This window comes from Drosophila novamexicana, unplaced genomic scaffold (assembly GCF_003285875.2).
Source record: "Drosophila novamexicana strain 15010-1031.04,08,12 unplaced genomic scaffold, DnovRS2.1 tig00004549-arrow-arrow-pilon, whole genome shotgun sequence".
NCBI lineage: Eukaryota > Metazoa > Arthropoda > Insecta > Diptera > Drosophilidae > Drosophila > Drosophila novamexicana.
In genome coordinates, this window is record NW_020825047.1 from 1,190,954 (window position 1) to 1,216,904 (window position 25,951).

Genomic DNA, 25,951 nt, shown 5'->3' on the forward strand with positions numbered 1-25,951 from the left:
TGGGATTCAGAAGTAGCTGAGCCAGAACTAAATGAACTGGACGTTTAGGGTTGCAAAATGCAACAATAATTCATTCAATTTAAATATAGGAACTAAATCCAACTGAGTCAGAATTCATTGAACCAGACAATACTTTTCATGCAACAATGGTAAACATTTTTTTAATTTACAAGAAACCAGAACTAGTTTAACCGAACTTAATTAACTAGATATTTAGAAATGCATTATACAAAGATAATATAATTTAATTTATTTTAGAAGGAACCAGAACTAGCCTAACTAGAACTATATGAACCAGACATGCAAAACAGAAATGAAAGAATCTTGCTGCTGAGCTTGCAGTTCATTCTTAAGTACTCCATGTGAACTGGTACTTTATGAACAACAACTCATTCAATGAACCAGCTATTTACAATTAATTTTATATACGATTTCAATTCACATCATACCTAAACAATTGTATTTAAATAAAGCCTGTAAAAAGTACCTTTAATATAACCTCAATTAATTGTGAATTTTAAAGCCAATTTTAAAGTCTAATCCGATATCTCTTAATATAGGCCATGTTCAGATCAAGAACTATTTAACCTAGATCATTTTTTGTGAATAACGAAGACTAAGTGAACTAAAACTCGTTCAACTAGAAATAAACCTATATTAACGAACAATAATTACTTATATGACCATAACTAGCCATAACTATACTATTTAAATTATAAATGTATTATTTTCAATAAGGAACTAGTCGTAAATTGGAATCTATTTATATCGTGTTTGGCTTACAGAGTTAGTTCATGCAAAGAACCAGTTGATTGACTCAACTTATATCACCTAAAAAAAAAAAACAGATATGACCCAAAACTATGATGGGAAATAGAACTACAGGTTCGACCTATTACAATTAAAAAGCTATCAAATGTTTTGATTTAGCTATCGCTCATAAGCAGCGGAATGGATTTTATGTTGAATTTCAATCTTTTAAATAAATAAGGGCAATAAAGATCAAGTTCTGTAATGTTATTATCAGAATAAATTGGATAAATGGATATTTAAGTAATCAAAACTCAGAACCACTTTAGGGCAAAACGCGTTATTTAAATTAATTATCGAAATTCCACTTCCGATGTTCTATTTACCGATCTAACTAACTATGTTTATTCAAGGGGCTCACATTGTTTTGTTAAAAAATAAAACAATAAATATTGAAATTATTTCAAATGAAACAAAGAGATTCAAGTTTTTGGCATATCAGAAACCTTAAAGCAAACCTTTTGGCTAACTTGCTTTAAAGTTGTATCCATTAATTACAAATCAGATCAGATACAACTTGATGCCATTCATTTCATATTCAAACTGTGAACATCTTCCACTTCAAATGATAGCAGTCTGCTTTTTGGAAAGTTGTTTAATACGCCCCAACAAGGTCGCTACGAAAAAAAAATTAATATATCTATATCTATATATTCTTATTGTTTTTCCAGTTAGAAGTCTACTAATAGAATCTTTTTCAGCCAGACAATAGAAAATGCAAATCTATGTTTATATGCGCAATATACATACATAAAATCCGATATTTCAACAGGTTTACTTGATTTTTTATTTTTTGCAGTTTTTTTCTTTTTTAATTTATATTGCGTCAAGCGTTGGAGATATAATTATGCCAACAATTGCCAAATCGCAGCTATGCATCTCTGATATATAATCTTATTTGTGCGACCCATAAAGGCCTTTCACTTTTTTGCCGCACGCATTGCACACGATGCGGCACCACCCGCCACCCACTGCTGGCAACTCCCTCTGTGTCGACTCAACCGCCAATCAGCCGCTGTGGCAGCTTCAGCAGTTACTTACGCCTGTCTGCCTGGCATCCAGATACGCTTGCCGCATTGCATTGCAACATTGTGATTCAAATTAGAAACACGATCTCTCCCTCTTTCTTGGCTGCTTGCCACATGATTATGTGTTGCTGCTGCAGTTGCAGTTGTAGTTGCAGTTGCAGCAATTGCCACATACCACAACTTACAAGACTTCCCCAAAAGTGCGTGCCCTATCAAACATCACAGCTAACAGACCGCCCGCCCGCCCTTATCACATAGCCATCAAAAATGTCAAATTGCAGCTTCCGCTTCCAGTTTGCCCATGAAGCAAAGCTTAAAGCGCGTTGAGCTACACTTGCAGAAAATACTATGCACTATGAAAAGTAGTAGAAAGAACCTTTGCTTTACAAACTTATTCTAGAATATTAAAATGTTGGCATTCATCTTTAGAATATTTCTGAAGGTAATTAAAATTATTTATTTTATTTTATGCAAAAAAAAAAACTATTTATTTAGAGTTCAAAATAGTTGGGAATTATTATTAAAGGACTGTACAGCCTATTTTTATTTTTTTTCCTTTAAGGAACATTAATATGCCCAAATGCAAAATATTATTTAATATTTATGAAGGTTACTTTATACAGAAGCAAAAATTTGATAACCTTTAATTATGAAAATACAGATTTAATATCTTTATTGCTTGACCCGATCCACATAGTTAGGTTCCTGGAAAATTTTACTGTAAATGAACTTGCTTAACATTTTCCACTTTGAGTATTAATGTTCAGACTTCAAAGTACACTTTAAAGATATTTAGTAAGAGTTCATTAATGTAGGTTTGTTTGTTCAGAAGCATAAAAATGATTAACTTTAGAGACTGAAATTTTAATACTCTTATTACAGATCTTTATAAGAAAGAGCATAAATTGTCATAAAGAGAAATCTTATTTAAAATGTATGGTAAAACATTACAGGACCCTGACCATGAATATCCGAAAGAAAAAAAAGAGATTACCAGATATTTGTGAATTTGATATTACATTGAAAACTAGTAATATATTTACTAAAATAATACATATATAGGTTTTTTTTTAAGTATATCTATATTTAAATCCAAGGATACAAATTCTTTATAAAATGTCTATATACTCCATAGGTAATTTATTTAAGTGCAAGATAAAACATGATGATAAAGTCATAATAATGTGTAAATTTAGACATTGGCAATCTTTTCACAACTGTCAATGCGTTTGCCCATCGTCATTCATTATGCAATCGCATTCACTGTTTCCAATATCAAATTGTGTGATGAGATGTGTGGGAAATGGTCAGAAATTGATTAGAAAAAATTGCATAAAATACGGGTTCATTTAAATCATTTCATCATTTCATTTTTTTTGAGCAAAAAAAAAAAGGAAACGAGAAACAGCTCTTTAAATAATTTATAAGAATCAAATGATTTAATATAATTTATATAATACTCTAAATATAAAACAAGACGTTGTAGCAATAAATCTGCCCACAGTTATTTTTTAAATAGAGAAAACACAATATGATTTTTTATGCCAATTTTTTGGGTTTTTACCAACTCGAGTGCAGGCGCAAAGCAGGTTTGCAGCCAAAACAACATAGCAAAAAACCCATAAGAAGCTCATATAAAATTTGTTCAGAACCAAACCATTGACATTTCTTATAAGTATTTTTTTTTTTGTGTTTTGTTTATTGGCAAATAAAAGGCAGGCGAATAAAAAAATTCTAAACGAAATAAACTAATAAATAAGGAATTTCTTTGGAATTCCCCAGAATATATTATTTTGCTGGACGCAAAAGTAATTAATACTTGACGTAGACGCTTTTTAATGACTCGCAAGTTGATCAATTTTGAAAAATCTCGAAATTTTGGCCAATCGCCAAACCAAGACAAGCGCATCTGCATTGGTATTAGTGCGGCGCGTCTGTATTAGTGGGCGCTTCCGCTGCAAACTTTCCGAGCGCAACGCACACAACTGCACAAAGCTCACCAATACCAAGGCAACACGGCTGGCGCGAGCTTTTATTGCTGAAAGAGAGCGCCAAGCGTCTCTCACTTGGTGGAAAAAAGCTCTTTTTACGACGGACTTGGCGCTGGGAGCTTGACGGCGTTTTCAGTTTCGTTTTGACACAAAAACTCTTTGGGGGTATAAAAGTGCGCCACTGACCACAGACAGCATCCAGTCAAAGGTTTGGAATCGTGTGTGATTCTACAAATCCTTACAACATCATTTTCTGCGTTGCTCGTAAGTGTTGGCAAACGAACAAAGTTTTTTGTTTTTTATTAATTGTCGTGTAAAATGTTTAAGTTAAACGAAATCAACAACAATTTTTAAGTTTTTCAAAAAGTATTTCGAATTGTGTTTAAGTAAAAAAATAAAAAAAAATATATAAATAAATATTAAATATATATTTTAAGTAAACAGTGTTTAATTTTTATAATCTAATGTAAAAATGTAAAATATTAATATGCGAAAAATTCTCTATTATTTATTTACAGCCTTGGCAATTCCCAACAGACTTCACAATGAAAGTATTCGTAAGTAAACAATAACAATATCATATTTTCTATTAATTATGTGCAAATAATGTGGCTCTGAATTATAAAGTAAAGGAATTTATTAGTTCTTGATTTAAGTGTGTGAGAAATGCAGCATTGTTTATGATTAGAAAAATTAACAACTATTGAAGTCAACTCCCACATAGATTAAGTGCTTACAGATCATTATATTCATGCAATTTCTGAGCAGCTCGTCTTTATGGGTGCTTGACCGCCCCGTTCACTTCCTGTCCACAAATTACATAATGTTCATATGTTGGCCAACGTGAATAATATCATTCAATACACAAATGACAAACTTCAACTTGAATCAATACAAAATTGCCAATCAGCGACTCTCCATAAAATGATAAATGCACTTTAATTTAATTGCCAGACACATTTTGCTGTACACTGTAATCAAAATTGAGCCAACAAATAATCAATTATGAACGCTAAATACACTGTCCGACAAAGTCGCGTATGCGCATGCGTGACGTATGTTGCCCCCGTCGCATTTTGTCATGTCTGTGGGCGTGTGGGCGTGTGTGCGTCGGGGGGGCCTGCCTGGTTGTGCATCGCATTACGCATGCGTCGCACGCACGCGTTTCACCTGACCATTTGAAAGCGAAATGTTGTCGCCTCAATTTGTGGCCAAATGGGCGTCATATCTTGAATAGCATAACTTTCTAATCTGATTACCTAATTCAATTGCCGCTCATTGCATAACCTATTAAGTTAGGTGCTAAAACAAGTTGTGAATTACAAATGAATTTTGAATTTTTTATTGTTCTACCCTAGTTCTGCCTAGCCGCTTTGCTGGTGGCTACCGCCTGCGCCTCCGATGAGGTGCCATTGGAGAAGAAACTGGACAAACGCGGTCTGCTCGATCTGGGCTATGGATATGGTCATGCTGGTCTGGATGTTGGCCACATCGGTCACGGTTCCCTTGGTCACGGTGCCAGCTATGGCCTGAGCTCCTATGGACACTCTGCACCCGCCGCCATTGCCGTTGGACACAGCGGTGGTGGCATCTCTTATGGACACGGTGGTGGTGGCATCTCTTATGGCCACAGCGGACCAGCCGTTGCAGTACAAACGCATGCCGTGCCCGCTCCCTATGTGATCAGCAAACAGGCTGAGCTGCACAAGACCATCATTGTGACCAAGGGTGTGCCCGTGCCCGTGCATGTTGACCGCCCCTATCCAGTTGTGCATGAGAAGCGTGTGCCCGTTGAGGTTAAGGTGCCCGTGCCACAGCCCTACGAAGTCATCAAGAAGGTTGCCGTCCCCGTCAAGGAGTACGTGAAGGTGCCCGTCCCAGTGCCACAGCCCTACGAGGTTATCCGTCACGAGAAGGTGCCCATCCATGTGCCCGTCGATCGTCCAGTGCCCGTTGAGGTGCCCAAGCCCTACCCCGTGCCCGTCGAGAAGCCATACCCTGTCTACGTGGAGAAGATCCAGAAGGTGCCCGTGCATGTGCCAGTCGATCGCCCCTACCCCGTCTACGTGAAGGAGCCCCATTACTCGCACTCCGTTGTGAAGCACGCCCCCACCTATGCCGTCAGCAAATTCCCGATCACCGGCTACCCAATCAGCGGTGCGGGTCATGATGCCAGCGTTTACGCCGATCATTCTGGCTACCACAAGTAGAGCGGTTGCGGAATCTATTTGGGGCAACGCCAAGGACTTACCAGAATATGAGCCGAATCAAATTTAGCAACATTTTTTTAATTCTGTCCAACAAAAATTAAGAAAAACAAAACACTCTCACACGGTCTCTGCGCTCCCCTACATAATTTCCAAGAGGTTCTAGTAGAACTTCCACCCTGCCACTCTGTTAGATCTTAAGTTAAAAAAAAACAACCACCCCCAGGAAGAACAACAAAAGCCTTTTGTAAATTATTTCCCAACAACCATCAAATGGAGCATTGTTATGTATGAAATAATAGCTTAGGATAAATTCCAGCTAATTGTTTTTAAAAGAATTAACAAATTTTATAAACATTTTAGCTGCTGTTGTTTATCAGTGAAAGGTTTCAACGTACAATGAATGAAATATATATATGAAAAAAAATGATGTAAAAATGTTTTAAGAAATAAAATTGTATAAAATAATATAAACAGATTTTTATTTATTTAAATTATTTCCTATTTCTAGGAAACACACTCAACAATCATAATTTGTGTACACTTAACATAAAAAGAAAAATTATATTTAACAAAAAATAAATATAATAAAACCCTATATGTGACTACAAAATTATTCATACTATGTCTGCACATTAATGCAATTATTTACAAATGAAAACATATGATATTTGATATTTGATCTCACTACACATACCCAGAACTTGAAGACATTATTATCAACAGACATAAGTTGAGTGCATGAAAATCGCATAGAAGAGCGAAAAAAAGCATTCAGATGGAGAGACATGGTTATCATATGACATAACGTAACATAACGTTATTAAGCAAATAAATTTTAATATCAAATTATTTAAAAACAAAATAATTTATTGATTTAAAAATGTATTTTTATGTATACTTTTTGCTTGGATTTAGATCAATTTCGCAGAAGTTTCCACTGTGAAATAGTTATTTATATGGAACAAACAAAACAAAGTATGTCAAGCTCTTCTCTTCGCCTAAGCTGACATTAACGCATAATTAAATATTTATGTGCATTGATTGATAGATCATAAGCTATAAAGCGAATGACAAATGTCCTCTCATGCTTCCAACCAGCAAGTGGACAATTTAAAGTGACTTTTTCGAGCTGACCCAGTTTCGGGCTGCATGGCAGACGAGGAACTGCATGTCATTGGCATAAAAGGATGATATAGCGAGACGATCCATAAATGATAAAGACGCGTGTCACAGCGGATATCTTGATCGCCAGCGCGTAATGCGATTCATCCGACAGGTGCAAGGCCAGAGTTCCCGATTACAGCGCTGTGTCGGGTTCAACAAAAGGTCACGCGAGCAGAAGCGACTGCTCGAAACGCTCGTAAATTTAAATAACAAAAACCAGAGCAGACACATGTATATGTCATTTATGGCCGGGTTTTTCCTCGCTAAATACCAAAATTTCAACTTTCAAAAGCAACTGCAGCCAGGTTCTAAGAGAGCGAAAGGCATGCGCACAACTTTTAATTGACCATAAAAAACTCTAAACAAAAAATAAAATATAATATAAACAACAAATTGTTTGTTTGAATTTGATGAATTGAATCGTTTAAAACAATTTAGGGCTGTTTTGCATTTTCCACCTGGGTTTTTCAAACACACACACATCTATAGAAGATGGAACAGAGATCTTTAAGATATCCCGGATTGAATCCGGTTTAATTTTAATGGGCGGCATAAAAACAAAAAAGGCGCCTTTGTAAACGCGCTGAACATATATCAAACATCCATGGGTTGTTTAAGAGCTCATCTAATGTAGGGTCAAAGCCCCCGCAGCCAGCTCTTTGCATATGCTCAAGGACTTTGCTGACGGAACTAAAGCAAAACAACTTTCTAATAAAAAAGTCGACGCGTCGATTAAATTTCTGATTTAATTTTCTTTCGTTACGTTTCTTGTTTAACAAAAATACAACAACACAAAAAGACCTCATTTAGATAGATCGATCAAAGAGCTGCAAGAACCAGTTAGCAGCCACAAGAATTAATATCAGCTGAAGGTCATCGGCTTTACAGCTCGTATATGGGGGGCGTGGCATTTAACTTTGACTGTAGCCTGTTTGCGGTTGCACTTCTGAGCACCTAAGATTATTTGTGGGTATTATTTGTACACTTATTTTCCTACCATCATTTGTTACATGCTCTTGAGCTGTTGTCTCGTAGGTGTTTCCACTTGGAATTGTTTTTGGATTTGTCTATGCTTTTGGTTTGCGCAATTGCTATACAATTACCAATCGGATCATTTAATAAAAGTTAATTGCAATAAATAATTTTGTAGGGTTTAATTATAACAAATTAAATAGAACAAGAATGCAGCACGCTGTCATTAAATATGATTAAGAAACTGCACTAGACACAAAATACTTCAAAGACAGAGACAGTAATTTAATCAAAGTGGGTTACTTTGTTCATAGACCACAATTCTTTTCGTTGTTGCCAGACATTGAAGGTCTTTGAAATTCCTTGAAGTTTTGTGAGTTTTGAGGGGATCTCAGAACTATGATAAATATGCAAACTGAGTAAAATGAGTCTAAGACAAATATTAAATGACTATTATGAATATTAGTTCGACTTAAGCACGAGTACCTTTGAATATTGCCTTCTAAAGATTACATGTAATGCAATAACTAATGTTTCGAAGTTCGCCTTCCTGTCAATAGAGAAATACACATAATCTTATACACACTTACAATGAGTATTAATAAGTCATTTTATTTATTTGCATTTGGTAATATTAATACATAATAAGTATTATGAGTAATAAGTGCTTTACAATACGAGTAATCTTCTTTTGTTTTCTAAGTTCTCTTATGAGGACTTTCCGTTAATAGAGGAATATCCATTTTCTAAAATATATTTACGATGAGTATTTATAAGTATTCATTTACCCTAAATATGAAAACCATTATTTACATCCTTATGCTAATACAAACACATAAAGTTTTATGAGTTAAAAGTGCATACATATACGAGTAATTATCTTTAGATTATCACCCTATTTTAAAATAAATACATAATAAGTAATATGAGTATTCAGTTGTCTCAAGGACGAGTACTTTCGAGTATCGACCTGTTTGAGCAAAGAAAATCCAACTACCCACCGTAATACATACGTAAATGAGTTTTTTGAATATTTATTTGTCTTATGCACAAGTACTTTCGAGTATTGGCCAATTAATCAGCTTAACATCATTGAAACACATAAATTGCTCGTAATCCAACATAAATCAATTGCCGAAATTACATTGCAATGCAGACGCACATAGGAACTGTGCCTGATTTCTCTGCATGGATGGATTGTGGCATTTACGCAATAATATAGTTCGATAAGGCCACCCAAAACGCTGCGAAAGACAAGCAACAAATTGCGGCAATCGGTGGCCGCCAAGTTGAAGTTTTGCGGGGCAATTAAAGCAATAATTTTGCCATAAGCTGGAGGGGCGTGGGAGTTGGAGGCAGGGTAGGACGTACGCATATTTGTTGGAAGTTAATTAATTGCCACAAAATGACAGAGACGACGACGACGGCGACGGCGACGACGACAACAAGGCAAATGAAAAACTCGAAATGTAATTTTTCGCAATTTAAGTCGGTCTTTTGATATTGTATTTTGTACTTTGCTTTGTTTTGTTTCTTGTCTGAGAAAAAGCTCGGAAAGACGTTGCACATTTGGCAAGCGCGACTTTTGCTCTAATGAGCGCTGATCTAGACAGCGACTTTTGGAGGTCATCCGTCGCCGTCGCCATCGCCATCGCCATCGCCAAGCTGTCCATCCAATTGAAGCAAAATGTGTTAGTTGTTGTTTATTCAATTTTTTTTTTTTTTTAATATTGCGAAATGAGCTTGGCTACGTTTTTGGCCAAAAAATGCAACGACAAATGCAGCGTCAGTTGGCAGCCAAACAGACCAAAGCTACAAGTTGCACCAGTTTCCACTAAAGAAAAAAAAAAAACAAAATTAAACAACAAAAACTCGAACTGTAATCGAAATCAGCCTCCGCAAAAGCGTTTGCTGCAATTCCGTTGCCCACCTCCAAGTCAAGTGAAGCAGCAAGCGGCAGCAACTGTGGCAATCTGGAAATCCCTGCTTAGCGCCTCCCTAGCCCCCTCTCTGCAACATGTGTGTAGCGTCTTTGGGATTCTTTGCTTGCCCTGCATTTGGCTTTCTGCTTCGCTTGGCCAGCAACCAGCGCTGTTAACTGGGTTTTTTATATGGACGTAGTTTTTTTTTTATTTTTTACATTTTTTATGGAGCAATTGAAGTCATTGACATGACAAAATGCCACAAGAGTTGAACTCTGAAGAGCTTATAAAACGCATAATCTTATCTTACTACGTAATCATTGAAAATAAATATTGCAGTTTTTTTCAATTGAGTTTAAGATTCTGCCTCTTCGATTTTAGAGCTTAAATGGAATAAACCTAAATTGTATGTGAACAGTCTTACATTTTGAATACACTAAAAGAAAAAGTAAAGAGCATGTGCTTTTAGACAGAGCACAGAACAGGCTCAAGGGAATCGCTGAAGAATGGTATGTAGAGCAGAAGTTTAAACTTTTTTCAGACTATATATCAAAAGTATTAATATATTCAATATTAAACAATTAATATTATTATATTAATATATATATATATATATACCTATTGTTCTATTTACAATATGACAGAGTATATAAAAGATGCTATTTACTTTTTGCTGCTATCTACAATATCTTATATTATGTAATTATACCATTATAAATTATATTTTATAATTATTATTTTAAGTACATGATATTTATCTTCTTTTTTTTTTGATTATATTTTCTTGACGTACGCTAAAAAAAAACAAGAATTTAAATTTATTGCCTTTAAAATTAACACTATTAAAAAAAGTGTATAGTACATATGCTTTTGTTTACCGAATAAAGAAGAACTTAAGGTATAATATTTAGATATTCTTTCTTTAAATATATATGAATGATATTAGATCAATATAATGCTTATAATTATATAGCTATCATATTTATCATTTAAGTACATCGGTTTCCACAGTTTTCCTTTTGTTTGGAAAAACGTTTTTGTCATAAACATACTCTAAATAATATCATATACCATAGATAGTATTGGTTATCTTTTGTTAACGTCCAATTATATTTGCCATTGCCGTTTTTTCCTTTCTGCCAATTTAATGGTTAATTTTTAATGTGTGACCTCTTAGCGGTCATCAAAATCACGCACGGCTACCGGAATTATGCGCAACTATCGGCCACTGAGCGTGGCACATCAAAGCATTCATTTCTCATCGCATGCATTCAAATTGCAACAATTAAATTAGCCATAAAAGCTGCCGCATCGCCTCACAGCTTGACTATTATGCAACAGTGCTGGCCATTTCGGCCCCTTTGTTAGCCTGGCATTTTTTCGCCAGCTTATCCCGCTGTGTAATACGTACTTTTCCTTTGCACACAATATCCCCGCCATGGAATATGAATTATGGCGCCAAATTGCAACGAACGGCACAGTTTTCAATTGGGGTGTGCCTGGCTACGTATGTAAGTAAGCCACACACACACACAGATATAAATACACGCGCATTTGCCGGCTGTGATCCTTTCACCTGCTGCGCAAAACAAAAGACTTAGGCAACGAACTCGATTTGGCATTTAGCTTGATTTCCGTATTGAAAGTGCTTTTATTTAGCTTTTCTTTTTTTTCGGACACTCCTGCAAGTTCTTTATCTGCGCGCCTAAATGATTGTCAATTGCGCTGACGCTACGCCCGTTTAGGGCATGCCCAACCACAGCAACAACAACAACAACCGCAATAACTACGACGGGCACTTGTAGAGTAATTGAATGCGACATATCTCAAAAACCATCTCTTAAGCTGTGCAAAAAAAAAAATAGCCAGGCAAACGGTTGCAGCTTCCCAAATGTGGCAGACATTTGACTGTTGACTACCAACTGCCTGCTACCAAAAGCTGATGCTGCTGCTGCTGCAGGCGTCGCTGCTGACGTCTCTGCTGCTGCTGCTATAGCTTTGCCACTGCCAGCAGCTGTCCGCAACGTGATTGTTGCATAATTTGAGTTTTCTTCGACTTCATGGCACAGTTGCATGTGCTGCTGCTGCTGTTGTTATTGTTGTTGTTGTTGCTGCTGGTTTAGCAGTCACCCAGTTAGTGTGTCACTGTGGCATTTGAGCTGGCCAGTGGTTGTTGTTGTATTGGCCGCTTGTGTGTGTATTTTGGGCCGTTTGTGTCTTCAAGAAATAATATGGATATTAGTAATTTGATATTTCACATTGTCATGCATGTTGCTGCTGCTGTTGTTGTTATTTTATGGCAGTTGAGCAAATCAAAGCAAATGGTACATTAAATTAACATTGATTTGTTTTAAAAGGGCGTGTCGGCAACATTTGTGTGAGAATTTATTTGGAAATGTCAAAAAAATATATGAAAACCCAGAGCTTTGCTTATTTAAATGCTTGCTTGGTTAGTTTTATGTTTAAAACACAAAAATAAACGAAAATTCGAAAATACATAACAAAAGATTCCACGAAAAAAAAATGTGAAGAAAAAACAGGATACAAATGTCGTTAAGCACAAGTAAATGGACTTTTCTTAATACATCAACTTCAGCGCTTGTAAATGGAATTACCGAGACTTTAATTATATTTGCAGTCAAGAAATACGTAGAATAATATAAAATTAAGATTGTTTGGACTGATAACACAAGTATTTTAGTCACATAAAGTTTTAATTTAAGCCACAACAAAAAATAAAAGTGAGATCATATCATAAAGCCCTTGAATTAACTGTTGATCTTTTGCAGCTTCTGTCAGCTAATGGTTCATTGGGTATTTATAAATTTTTAACAAATGGCTTTTAAAGCGTTTACTACCTGAATTTCTTTGCTTGAGTTGAGCTATAAACATTTGGTTTTTATAGGCGCTGCTGACTTTAATGTGCAGCATTTGGCAGCATATCTGGATTTGCCTGACTCTTCTAGCCTATTTACGTGACTTTTTGGGCGTGTTTGTGTTTGTTGCTTTTTATGCAGTTACACCATATGGACTTAAAATTTGAATTGAAATTAAAGCAGCTTGGTTGCTAATGCATAATAGCAACAGTTGCTGCCGATTCGCACACACCCCATATATGTAAATGTATATACGTATGTATAAATATTTACACTCTCACACAGTCCGCAGTCCACGACAAAAGTCGAACAAATGAAAACGTACAAGCGACATAATTCCCATGCCTGGGATTTTGTTTTGTTTGCATTTGTTGTTGTTATTTTTGTCGCTCTTTTTTAATCCAATTCTTTTTTTTTCATGATCTTATTGTTTCAGTTTTGCGCTAATTGCTGTGCGGTTTTCTTGACACGGGCAACAAAAAAATGAGAGACAAAAAACACAACTCCATAATACACAAAATGATTTATGCATTACTTTATATTGCCACACATGTGTTAAAAGACATATGGCTCGGATATTATGAGTTGCACAGGAAGATATTACCCGATCGGACTATCTAAATACTCTTTAAAAGCGTGAAAGGTATACATGAATCTAATTAATTTCTTAAGTATATATATATATGCTAGACCAACCAGAAATTATCGCCCTTTTTTACTATCTACGTGCACAACAGACTACGCTATGCACAATCCTTTTCGCGTGCTATGTAAAAATTATAATAGTTTGCATCACGTTTTCTCTACCGAACTGTCTCTACCCTTAATAAAATCGTTGCTTTCAGGATACCTTCGGGAAGTCGCTGACCATTCCCAGCTATGAGCAGGGGCATAGCTTGCCGGACAGGCTTAAAAATTTTCCCCCACCGGGTCGGTGATTTCCCATTACTTTTCTCTCTGTCCTATCTACTCAACACTCTTTATCTAACTTACATTGCTTTACTTTATTAACAATCTTCTTACTTTCATTTTTCCTATTTATTGTATTTTCTTTATTAATATAGCAAATTAAGATTATTTTAATGTACCTTGAAAACACTTTTTTCCTACTTACAACCTTCTGCTTAGATGTAGGCTCTAATAGCGTCACTGACAAAATTAGCTGTGAAAAGGGGCACAGCTGGCCGGACTGGCAAATAAAACACCTCCATCGGTCGGTGATGCTATTTAGAAAATTGTATCCTTTAACTAGGCTTTTAGCATAAAATTCTATTGAATAATCTATTGAATAATGAGGAAGACACTCGTTTTGTCGACCATTAATAAATAAATAATAATAATATATGGCAACTCAGATTACTAACGAGAGAGTGCAGATGTTTAACTTTATGAGAATAGTAACATTTGAGAATTGGAAAATAGAACATATTGCCGTATAAGAACGTTCTGTTCGCAGCTATGGCTATATAATATAGATGTCAAGTTTCGATAAGATTTTGCTTACATATGAGGATCATAGTGGAACTTAATAGCAATAGCATTTTTGTATAATTGTATGCCCCTGCGACCTACCTGCGAGGTGAAGCATTCAAATACCTTACAGCGCTATACAATGTCTTCAATCCCTTTAATTGTTAATGTAGATACCATATAGGTTAAAAAACATTGTAAGAGGGTATAAAGCCTTATTTCACAGTCCTTCGCTTGCTAGATCTCAGAAGGCACTGAACGATTCCAGCGGATAATAAATCAAATTGAATTAAAAAGAATTAGCCAATGGAATTTGCATTGTTTTTACTAAAGCTTATAAAGATAACGCTGAGCTGAATACAGTTATAAAAAGTAAAAAATATATCATTTGTGTTTAAGGAATTATTTATTTTAGTTTTACATTAACAATTTACTAATAGAATTTTCAATAATAAATTATTTTAATAATAATCCATATATATATTTTTGAATTGAATTATACTTAAAGCTTTGTTCACTTTCTTGTGTTTTACCTTACTAATTCATTTAACATTTTAATTTTAATCAGATAACATCATTTTTATCGATATTTAATCAATTATTTGTCTTTTAATAAAAAATCGCAGTTTTTTAATCAAATTTCCCTCACTCAAATTAAACTTCTTTTTATTCATTGATATTTTGGGATACTTTGCCATTAAATTCTAATACCAGAACGTCACTCTTATCTGTACTTAATCAGTAAATGTGTTGTGCTTTTTAATGTTGGTTAATTTACATTAATAATTGCAATTCTAAGCAACAAAAAAAATTAAACGAAATTTTATGTCAAGTTTATTTGCCAGCACTTAAAACCTGCCTCTAACAAATCTTTTTTTAATTTCTGTGTTTTTATTTATTTATTTCATTTATTTTTTTGGCAAAACTCGTTGGCAATTGAAGTGGCAAGCGTGTTGTTTGTGGGCGGGTTCACTGTGGGCGTGTTAGCCAGTTCTTTAATGCATTTGCCGCCACCACTTGGCTGCAATTCGCGGCAAGTTCTCTCGAGCCGCAAGTCTGGTTCCGTGTGGCAAGCAACCAGCGTAGGCGAGCCTGGCATTGTCTTGGCAAGTCGCTTATTTCAAGGTCTGTCAAGCCGTGCCCCTTGGCCAAATGTCAAATGGGCAGCGGGAAAAAAAATTGGCCACTTTTTAATGGCATTTTCGGTCTTTGTCTTCGCGTATTTTTAATTTCCCAAAAACATTACATGAAAATTTAAGTGCGAAGTGTTGCTATCCAAAGGTCAGCTGCCGTTTGTAAACGCGGGTGTTGAGGTCACAATTATTATAATAAAAAATAGTGTTATATTAACGGTAATAACAACAAACAATTGGTTTAACAACCAAAAATGCACACAACAATGAAATGAAATTAAACAAAATTTTACTCGCGTGACCTCTTCGCGCAATTATCAAAAATGATAATAAAAAGTGCTTGCAAACTGTAGTTGTTGAAAAAAAGTAAACTGTACTAGATGTTGTTATTGTTGTTTGATGTAAACAACAACTTTTTTCAGGCCACTAAACGTGCACAGTTCAAAATGTGTCCAAATTAAATGTCGAAGGTTTTGCACGATTGTCTCGAGACTTGCTACGGGCCTGCACAGTCGAATTGACAAATACTATCCGTCCGTACCTACCTCAACTAACCTCGACACAATCTTAGCTCTGACTCGAACGGGCACGAAATGCGCGCTTACCAAAGAAATCTTGGCCAGTCCAGCACAAACTGAAATTTGGGCCAAATTGTGTCGGATGTCTTTTAATTTTTGACAATAAATTTTACTGATCTCTTTAAACTGATTAAAGAAATGACCCTGGCACATGTACTAATCCATGCCATACTTAACAGCTTAATTTAAAGAGACTCATTTTATTCGACAGTGTTTACACTCCACTCAAATCAAATCTTTCAAACAAAAATACTATTTTAAGCGTTAGTTATTATGTTAAATTAAATTGAATTTATAGCATGCTTATATATTAATAACATTTTCTCTTCCTCACAACTCTATTGTAGAGACAACTTTAGTGCCATTTAAGTGCAATTAGTTGGCTAACAAGAAAAAAAAGCCTTAGAGATAAATTAATCACTTTTAAAAATTGTTCCACGATTGTGCACTGCAACATGTTCGGCATTTTAACAAACTCCAAATCGATTGCAAAGTTCAAAACATGCGGCAAAAATGCAACAACATGAGGCAAAATATATATATATATATATATATGAATTGTATAAAAAATCCCAAACGATTGACAAATGCGAATCATCTCAAAAGTAGAGCACATGCAATGAGCGATTGCTCACAAATTATAGACCTGCTGCATATTTGTCTATAAACAAAAAATTGCCCGACTCCTCGATTAAATGGCAAATGACAAATGCTTTGCCGAAGCCAATAAATCGCTGATGTCCAAATTAAAGCCACATTTTTTACTCCTCTTAAGTATGCAAACTTAGCATTTTAAATAATGTTAAAGACAACTTAGCACGAGCAATAAATATATTTTGATTTTAATGCCACACGCGACTTGAATACCCTATTTTATAACGATAACAAAAATCAAGCATACAAAATAAATATATCAGATAATTAGCAACAAGTTATTTAGGAATTTTAGTATTTATTAATTTTAAAATATATTCAATTTATTATCAAAATATTTTGTTTAACTAATCTGTATGATTTAGTCAATATTTGACCCATCGAACATATCGCTAAATATATTACAGCGCGTCGAACACATATTTTACAGCGTATCTCTGAGTAAAAAAAATACCTTAGCAATGCTCATTCTTAATTACCGCTCAATAAACAATGAATACATTTTTTGGCACACAATTTATGGGTCCACGACACGTAAAACACGTTAAGTGCTTTTTAAACGAAACTAAGCAATGCCTTGTATGACATATAATAAATGCTGCACGGAATGTGTAACGACTTTACAGATTAACTGAAATCTCCAAACTAGCTACTAACCATCTAAGCCATCCATGTCTTGTAATAAAATAGCCTATCAAGACTTGCAAATAAATATTTTGATGCTAAGCTATGCCCAATTATCCTTAATTTCTTAAATCATAACTGATTATCGTAGGCATATTATTTTGATCCTTGATTCCGTAAAAATCTGTTCAGAGTTACTTAGGAATATTATGTTTGTTTTAGTCAAATTCTAACCGATAAATTAAAAAAAATAAATCGTTATTATATAGAAAGAAGAATAAAAGAGGAGCAGGCCGTAAATATGCAACACATTCGCCATTCATTGTTCATTTCATTTGCATTTCGAGCATCATGTTATATAATACATCTGCCAAAAGAAATGATGAAGAATAAAACGAGCCAAATTTTGAGTATAAAATTAAAACAAAAACGAAAATTAAAAACAAAATGATATAAATAAAAAAAAAACAAAATCATTTTTTATAACATTAAATTTGTTTGTCTTTAGAACTGGTTCACCTTAACGCCGCCGTCGGGCATTAATTATAAACAACGTTTGGCCGTAGACAACTTTTTCTCAGATCTTAACAACATATGCCGAATATAATATGAATCTAACTTTGATTAGCTAATGGCCCGTTGATATTTTATGCAAATGCCGTGCTCTGCATTTGGACAGAGCCTGACTACATACATAATTGGATGTTTGCATAATCCAATAGACGTCATTAGAATCTCCATAAATTTAACTCGAACATAAATAAAAACTAAAAGAACAAACAAAAAAAACACATTTGCAAAATGCAAAATAATTTTTGAAAATAAAAAGTTTTGTTAATTTGATTGTCAGCCTTTTGTCAATATTCATTGCATTTGTTATGCGATCACAAAATTTATTTTTTTTTTTTTTTCGTTTTTCTTTTTTCATGGGCGTGTAAGCATATATGCTACACAGAAATGCATTAGTAGGCAAACTCTATTTTATATATATAAAGCTACCATTTGCATAATATTTTGGAGAATTTTTTTCATTATATTTTGTTATTTCATTTTTATTTTGAATTTCTTCTTTTTATTAAACTAGAATGTTGGGTTTGTGTTTTTGGTGCTGTTTACCAATATGTTGGCACGTGTACGAAATGAAAGTTAACTAAACAAACATCAGATTGAAAATATAACAAGAAGAAGCTGCGAACGCACTTAAACTTGAACTTGAATTTAATGTTGGGCCTTAACCGCTATGTTTCCCTTCACTTTGCTCGTTTATTATTATTAAAGACATCTACAATCTACAGTTTAGTTTTTTCTTTTAACTGATGCTTCTTGTTTCTTTCGATAGTTTCAATGGTTGTTTTTGGGGTCATCTGCGCGTTTGCAGAGTTCTTTGTGGTGGCCACAGAAACGAAGCGAACAAAGGCCGCATTTGAGATCTGTACGATAATGTGGTTCAAACTCTGCCTAATGATAATGATAATGATAATGCTGATGCTGATGACAGTGTACGACCTTCGCCTTCACACTGCACATCACAATGCACAGCATTATAATAGACCACAATCTGATCTAATGAAATATATATATATATATGTATATAAGTATATATATGTAGACGTATATCTAATGTTTCTGTTCTGCCCTCCGCTCGTTGTTCACACGTTCCATTTACATGGCCATTGGTCGATTCGACTCGTAGTGCCCATTGATTTAGCTATATATATACACTGTGAGTATTTCCTATGCACATTAAAATGTCAAATTACACACACATACACACACACACACACAGCAAACATTCAATCATTGCACCCACAATACAAATTTACTTTGCCGAAAATCTGTAAGATCAAAAGTTCAGTCACGAAGCCCCAACCGAACCCAAGCCAAGTAGAACTCGCAGACCTAGTGGCGCATGTTTTTTTTCGGAAAAATTACACAAGAAAATTTACTTGGCTTGTGGAAAATGCAACTGAATTCGTTCAACGCCAAATAGCAAAGAGTGTGGCTAATGCACATCTAGCCTTTCGGGCTTTTTAAAGAAGCAAAGGTTTCTTGTATTGTGATTTTAGTAGAATTTTTTTTTTATTTTCTGCCAATAATTACGCTATTCCATTATGGTACTAAGTATATAAAAAAGTGAAAGGAGATGCTTATTGTTCTTCGAGATGATATTAAAGTATTAAATAACACTTTCTATTCATTTTCTTTTATATTTCCGTTCTAATTTTGTTTATTTTAATATAATAATAATTCGAAATTATGCAAATTTTAAATTCAGGCCACAAAAAGGTAATTAAATGTTTATAAATAATATAAAGAATACCACAGCTTTGAAAAGACTATACTCAAAAGTATTCTAAAACGCGAGTCCATAGAAAACAATGTTTTCGGACATTCATTACAATTACTGTATAAATTTGTCGAATAAAATGAGGTGTGTCAGAATAAATATTGCATCGTAGCTTCCAATTGCGAGTTCAATTAGCAATTTAAAGAAATTTCTAATAACAATTTGATCCAATAGTATAATTCAGTGATTGGAAGTTCCTATTTAAACAATCAAATAAATTAATATAGGTCTAATGACAATTGAGTCCAGTGAAAGGATTCATTAAATAGGAATTTTTATATTCCCTCAGTTGTTTATTTTTTCATCTCTTTTATATTATTATTTATTAGTTTCTTTTTATATATTTTTTAATTTCCTCCAGTTTATTTTTTCTATCTTTAATGTTATATAACATATTGTTTCGTTTTATTTATTTTTTGCTTTATTTAATTGTGATACAAAATGCATTTAACTGTTATTTGAATTTATTTTTATAAATTACGAATTATTTGTTAAATTTTGTTTTATACTTTTCAATTTAATTTTTTGTTTATGCTTTTTTTAATTTTTTTTTTTTTTTATTGAATTTGTTTGCATTTTTGTATTATTTAAGTTTATATTTTTTGTTTAATCGAAGTTAGATTTAACTTTCGAAAGTCTATCTTTTTCAACACTAGAGTTTAACAACTCGTACGCCATGGAACTTTTTTACTATCTAGTGCCCCCAGTTGTCTACTAAGTACTTGGTACCATTAACGGTTAGCCGAGCTGCGAACTGCTGTCAAGTCACACCGACAGGCACTAACACACACGCAGGGCAGATCACACGCATTGCTCATATGTACACGTACAGTGTCCGTGTGAACTGAAAGCTTTTTATGCACTCAACATTTCCTTACGCACAGTGAGACGCTCAAATAGAGAGGCAGAGAGTGAGATAGAGAGTGAGAGAGTGAGCGAGCTTTTGGGCTGCTGCTGCTGCTGCTGGCTGGTGGCTGCGTCAAAGATCGACGTCGACAGACACCAACAAGAGCATCAACCATGGTCGGCATTGGCATATAAAAGCTCGCAATGTCTGTGCAAAATTATTCAGTTAACAGTTGCGGGTTGGTTGAGACATACAAACCCCGGCAAAAGTTGAGTGCGCCTGTCTAGAAGTTAAAACAAAGTGCAAAATGAAATCCATGGTATGTTGTGTTCAAGCGTACTACAAAAAATAAATCTAAAGCAAACCAATCAGCTAAAAGCGATTCAAGTTAAAAGTTCTTCAAGTGTCTGCATTATATCATCATAACTATATCTGACTATCATCTCGCTATGCAATGGACATTTTCGTGCTTCGAAAAACTATAATTTTGTCCATCAAGTGTACATTAAAAAAAATATAGAATTTGAAGAAATCTCTAGAGTTTTTACTTTAAAAAATATAGAATTTGAAGAAGTCTCTAGAGTTTATATGAGCTGCATGAAATAACTTTATATATATTATATAATTAAAAAAATATTACTAATGTAAAAATTAAAATCTATAAATTTATCTTTAAATGAGAAGCTTTAAGCATAGCAAAAAGTAGGCAATTAAAATATGAAATAAATTCTAAAGTTTTCTTGAATAGATCACGGCAGTAAATATTTTTAAAAAACTAATTGAATTAGAATTTGGTTTTAAAAATCGTCTTTTTTGAATATAAAAATATTTTTAATATATTTTGATAATAGGATATAGAACTAAAGAAAATAAATTAGAAAATATTTAACTAAGCCAAGAGTCGCGGTCTAATTTATAAATGTTTTTGGTTTAAAGTCTACAATTTTTTTTATAAAGCTCTTGACACTAAAGCTAACATTTATTAATTTCCTAGTTTAATTTGTAACAGTAGCCAAAAAATATAGTTTAATGAGAAAAAAAACTCGCATGTAAGCGCATAGCAAACATTACGTATACGCCCCTTGGTAAGCACTGCGCAAGTTCTGTCGCATTACGTATGCGCCGCGTGGCCAATGAGTGGAGCTACCATTGAACTTGGCGCGCAGCCAAACGCATTTACGAAATTGCTTAATTGTCATATTTGAAAAAATTATGGAGTGGCGGCTGGCGGAAGTGCCGCCAAGTTATATAATAGCATAATAGTTGCAGCGATCGAGCGATCGAACGATTAACACGGCTAACCCACTTTACTTTGGTCACACTTTGCATTGCAGCTCGTTTTTGGCCTGTTGGCTATGTGCGTGTTGGCGGCCACCGCTAGCGAGGAGGCACCCAAGAAAGTTGAGGCCGCTGAGCCCGCCGCTGAGGCCAGCGCGACAGCTGAGAAGAAGCAGGAGAAACGCGGTATTGGCTATTCCGGCTATGGCTATGGCGGTTCCAGCTATGGCGGCTCCAGCTATGGCGGCTCCAGCTATGGTGCCTCCGGTCTTGGTGGCGGTGCCATTCTGAGCACTGGCCATGGTGCCATTGGAGGACCCGTTGTCTCTCAGCTGCCCACACAGGTGCACACTAACACCGTGGTGAGAACCGTCCAGGTGCCCTATCAGGTGGAGCGTCATGTGCCTTATCCCGTTGAGAAGACCGTCACCTATCCCGTCAAGGTGCCCGTGCCACAGCCCTACCCCGTGGAGAAGGTTGTCCAGTATCCCGTGAAGGAGATCGTTAAGGTGCCCGTCCATGTGCCACAGCCCTACCCGGTTGAGAAGGTCGTGAAGGTGCCAGTCAAGATCCCAGTCGATCGTCCCTACACCGTGCATGTGCCCAAGCCATACCCCGTGCCCGTTGAGAAGCCAGTGCCCTATACCGTTGAGAAGCGCGTCATCCAGAAGGTGCCCGTCCATGTGGACCGCCCAGTGCCCTATCAGGTGAAAGTGCCCGTCAATGTGCACGTTGAGAGCCATGTCCAGCCCGCCATCACTGTCACCCACACCGTCACCAAGACCGAGGGTGCACCCATTGTCAGCGCACCAATTGCTAGCGGTTACTCCGGCATCTCTGCTCACGGCGTCTCTGGACCCGCCATTGCTGTCGGCCATGGCATCTCCTCGTATGGCGGTCATGGCATCATCTCCGGACACGGCATCTCTGGCCATGGCATCTCTGGCCACGGTGTCTCCTCGTACGGCACCTCCGGACACGGCGGTTACCTCCACAAAAAGTAGATCAATTTATCGCTAACGAGGGCCAAATCAGCTTATGAATTCGGGTAAAGGCGTACGCATCAACATCAATGTCGAAATTTTCCAATATCCACATGAAAAACAAAACCCAACTGGAATTACCCCCAACCCGCAACCCTCAAAGTACGACTTACATTTAGTTTTAGTTTGTGATACCAACCGAAATTCTAGGAGGAAGCAACAATCGTTAACGGGAAGATCATCAAATGCGGCATTTCGATGAGTGGTTCCCAGGACGGAACACTCTGGAAACTTGCCAGCAACTGCCCCCTTAAGAAAAACAAAAGTAACAAATCAAAGCCGCATTCGCTTGTCCCGCTTGTCTATTGTGTCACCCGCCTCCTCTAATGTGCAGTTCTTTCTAGACAGGAAAAACGAACAAACAACAACAACAAGAGAAAACACCTGAATCTATGACTTTTTCCCGTTAATTTCTATTCTATGAAATTTTTGTACATATTTAAATAATGTAAATAAAAAGAATTTAAAACAAAAATTTGCCTTTTTTTTAAAGAGATGAAATAAAATTGTCAAGTAATATTTTTAGTGGGTTTATCAATGAAATCTGGCTATAAGTATCATAAATTTATTAGGGAATCTCATGATATAAAATTAATTCTCAGTAGCGCATATCCAGCAGACTTCAATTCAAGAAAATATTACAGCTTGCCCAAAAAATATAATTACAATCTTCCATAGTTAATAATGAGACAACTTTAGGGGAAGTTTGCCAAGATTTATGTAAAATTTAATTTGATCTAAATTGTGACTACGAACATTTTTGCTAATGACAGCATTATAATTAATCTATTAAGGTCTGATTAAATTCAAAGTTATATTTAATAGTCAAGTATTATAAAAAATTTCTTTCACATTTTTTTTAGAAGAAATTCTAAATTTTAGGGATCCACAATGATTTTATAAAAAAATGTTCTTATAAGTAAGTAGAAAAACTTGTTGCTAAACTGGATCGTCTAGAAAACCGCCAAAATATAGTCACATGACATGCAATTTTTGGAAATAGAAATACTTATAAGAATTCAATACCACATTTTTTCAATATAAAGCAATCCTCGCAATTAAACACTTTTTGTAAAAATTTCCTGTTGAATTTAGGCTTTAAATTTTATAATTATTTGAATTAAAATAATTGAAATCAATTTTATATTAATTCTCTTAAATTTTATAAAAATAATTAACGAGAAATGCCTTATAGATATTCTCTTAGTGAAGTTCATAAATGCTGAATTCGATGAAAATATCTTGGAAAACAGAGCATTTTCCTATATAGGAAGCCACATTTCGACCGATGGTTTCCTTATGCTATATGATATTGTAGTATTGATGCTGATCTAGAATATATATATACCTTTCATGACAAAATTATAATACCCTCTACAAGGGTATAAAAATAGTAAAGAAGGCAATTTCTTATAAAGGTCAGTTGTCAAAACCTCTTCAACGTATTACACTTTATATAGTAAAATCAAAAGCTTCAATTGCGCTCATAAGCTTAAAAACACAGACTTGCGTTTAAAGTTAAGAAAGCTTTTATTTTTGGTAACAACTGTACGCCAGAGCTTTAATGCTTTAATGCAAGCTGAGCTTAATTTGTATTTGCCCGCATGATAGGTGTACAAAGTATGCTAGAAATTTTATATAAATTATAGATATATAGCACATTTTCCAATCTTTGAGCCCAAAACTATGCAACCTATTCTAAGAGAAAATATAAAGTGCTGTAGTATTTATTCTTCTTAGATAAAAGTAAAGATTCACGCCCGTTCATTAAGCTATGGCAAAACTGCCCAAGGTTGAGCTAGATACAAATACAAGAAAAAAGTGAGTGGAAAAGCAAAAATATGTGCCGGGCAATGCCGAGCAATAAACTATATAATTTATTATTCTTTTGATATATTAAAATTTATCATCTTCCGGGAAATAACAATATTCAGTTGTGTTCTAAGCGCGTTGCAGTAAAGTTCGTATTCTACAGAAACCAAATTTTGATGCGAGAATGTGGAAATTTGTGTTAATATCTGTGCTCAGCCTGCTGCCATGTGCGCTGCTTCAAGATAATGATAATGAAGACAATCAAACTGAAGATCCACATACCACACAAATTTATCAAGCAAGCGACTCACATCTATGCACAGAACATGAGGTAATCTTCTATACGTTAATGGAGCCAACACCGTTGCGGGAGTATGGTTTTTTTGCCGATCACTTTAGGCGGGCGGGAATTCGGGGATCAATGCGTAGAGTGGTAAGTTCAAGAAGTTCAAGAAGCAGCCGATAAGACTTATAGGCTAATGCTCTAACGTCATAATATACAGACCAAGACCAGATTGGAGCCCCGTCCAGTTTGCTGTCCGGGCTACCTAAGAGCCTACGATAATAGCTGCCAGCCTGTGTCGACGACAACGGAGATCTACACAGAGTTAACCGAGGGCTCGACTCTGACTGTGCCTGTGTCCAGTACAGATAAAAGCTTATCGGATGCCGCAGACAAGCAGTCGTTTAAGCCTAAGTCCTGGCTTATGTACGGCACTGTGCTCATATTGATCTTGCTAGCCCTGGGAGTATGCATGTATAGTTTCTACTATATCAAGCAAAGGAAAGATAAGAGAAATGAAAACGGCAATGAAATTGAAGAGCACTCTGCTCTGTTTTGCGAATAAGTCACAAATTATGTATGGGCTATAGAAATTCAATAAATTTTCCAACCTTCATTTAATCCATTCTACATATTGAACTTATGTTAAGAGTGAGTGAATAAATCCAAGAATACTAAAGAAAACTTGTATACAAATTTATCACTTTTTCTAAAAATTCGTCATATAAGAAACCGCGTAATAAAAATAATCCCTCCCTTCTTTATCTTGCCTATATGCTTATGGGCCAGCGTATAAATATACTAAAGTATACTATACAAATATATTTATCGTCTTTCTGCTTAAAATTTGGTGATATGAAGAATATATAATTTTAAAAAAACTGAGATCCGCTACAAGCTGAATGTGTA

At 35.2% G+C, this 25,951-nt stretch overlaps 4 protein-coding genes across 4 annotated transcripts in view; 3 read left to right on the forward strand and 1 right to left on the reverse strand.

The window, feature by feature from the left end:
* The window catches only part of LOC115769212 (angiotensin-converting enzyme), a 66,543-nt gene that overhangs the window by 14,153 nt on the left and 26,439 nt on the right, over positions 1 to 25,951 (reverse strand). The gene's annotated exons all lie outside the window — the stretch shown is intronic.
* Positions 4,375 to 6,039, forward strand: LOC115769220 (MAGE-like protein 2). Its single transcript, XM_030713933.1, has 2 exons — positions 4,375 to 4,386; positions 5,188 to 6,039. The coding sequence occupies exons 1-2, from the start codon at positions 4,375 to 4,377 to the stop codon at positions 6,037 to 6,039; spliced, it is 864 nt and encodes a 287-aa protein (XP_030569793.1).
* Positions 20,900 to 22,908, forward strand: LOC115769219 (mantle protein). The gene is made up of 2 exons (XM_030713932.1): positions 20,900 to 20,945; positions 21,961 to 22,908. The coding sequence occupies exons 1-2, from the start codon at positions 20,934 to 20,936 to the stop codon at positions 22,906 to 22,908; spliced, it is 960 nt and encodes a 319-aa protein (XP_030569792.1). The 5' UTR covers positions 20,900 to 20,933.
* On the forward strand, positions 24,917 to 25,679 carry LOC115769221. Its single transcript, XM_030713934.1, has 2 exons — positions 24,917 to 25,192; positions 25,263 to 25,679. The coding sequence occupies exons 1-2, from the start codon at positions 24,944 to 24,946 to the stop codon at positions 25,605 to 25,607; spliced, it is 594 nt and encodes a 197-aa protein (XP_030569794.1). The 5' UTR covers positions 24,917 to 24,943; the 3' UTR covers positions 25,608 to 25,679.

Bases quoted from the DNA above. Each gene is read 5' to 3' on its own strand.
- LOC115769221 (XM_030713934.1), top strand. From the start codon at position 24,944: ATGTGGAAATTTGTGTTAATATCTGTGCTCAGCCTGCTGCCATGTGCG. The intron at 25,193-25,262 runs GTAAGTTCAAGA...CATAATATACAG, and splicing joins GGGGATCAATGCGTAGAGTG to ACCAAGACCAGATTGGAGCC.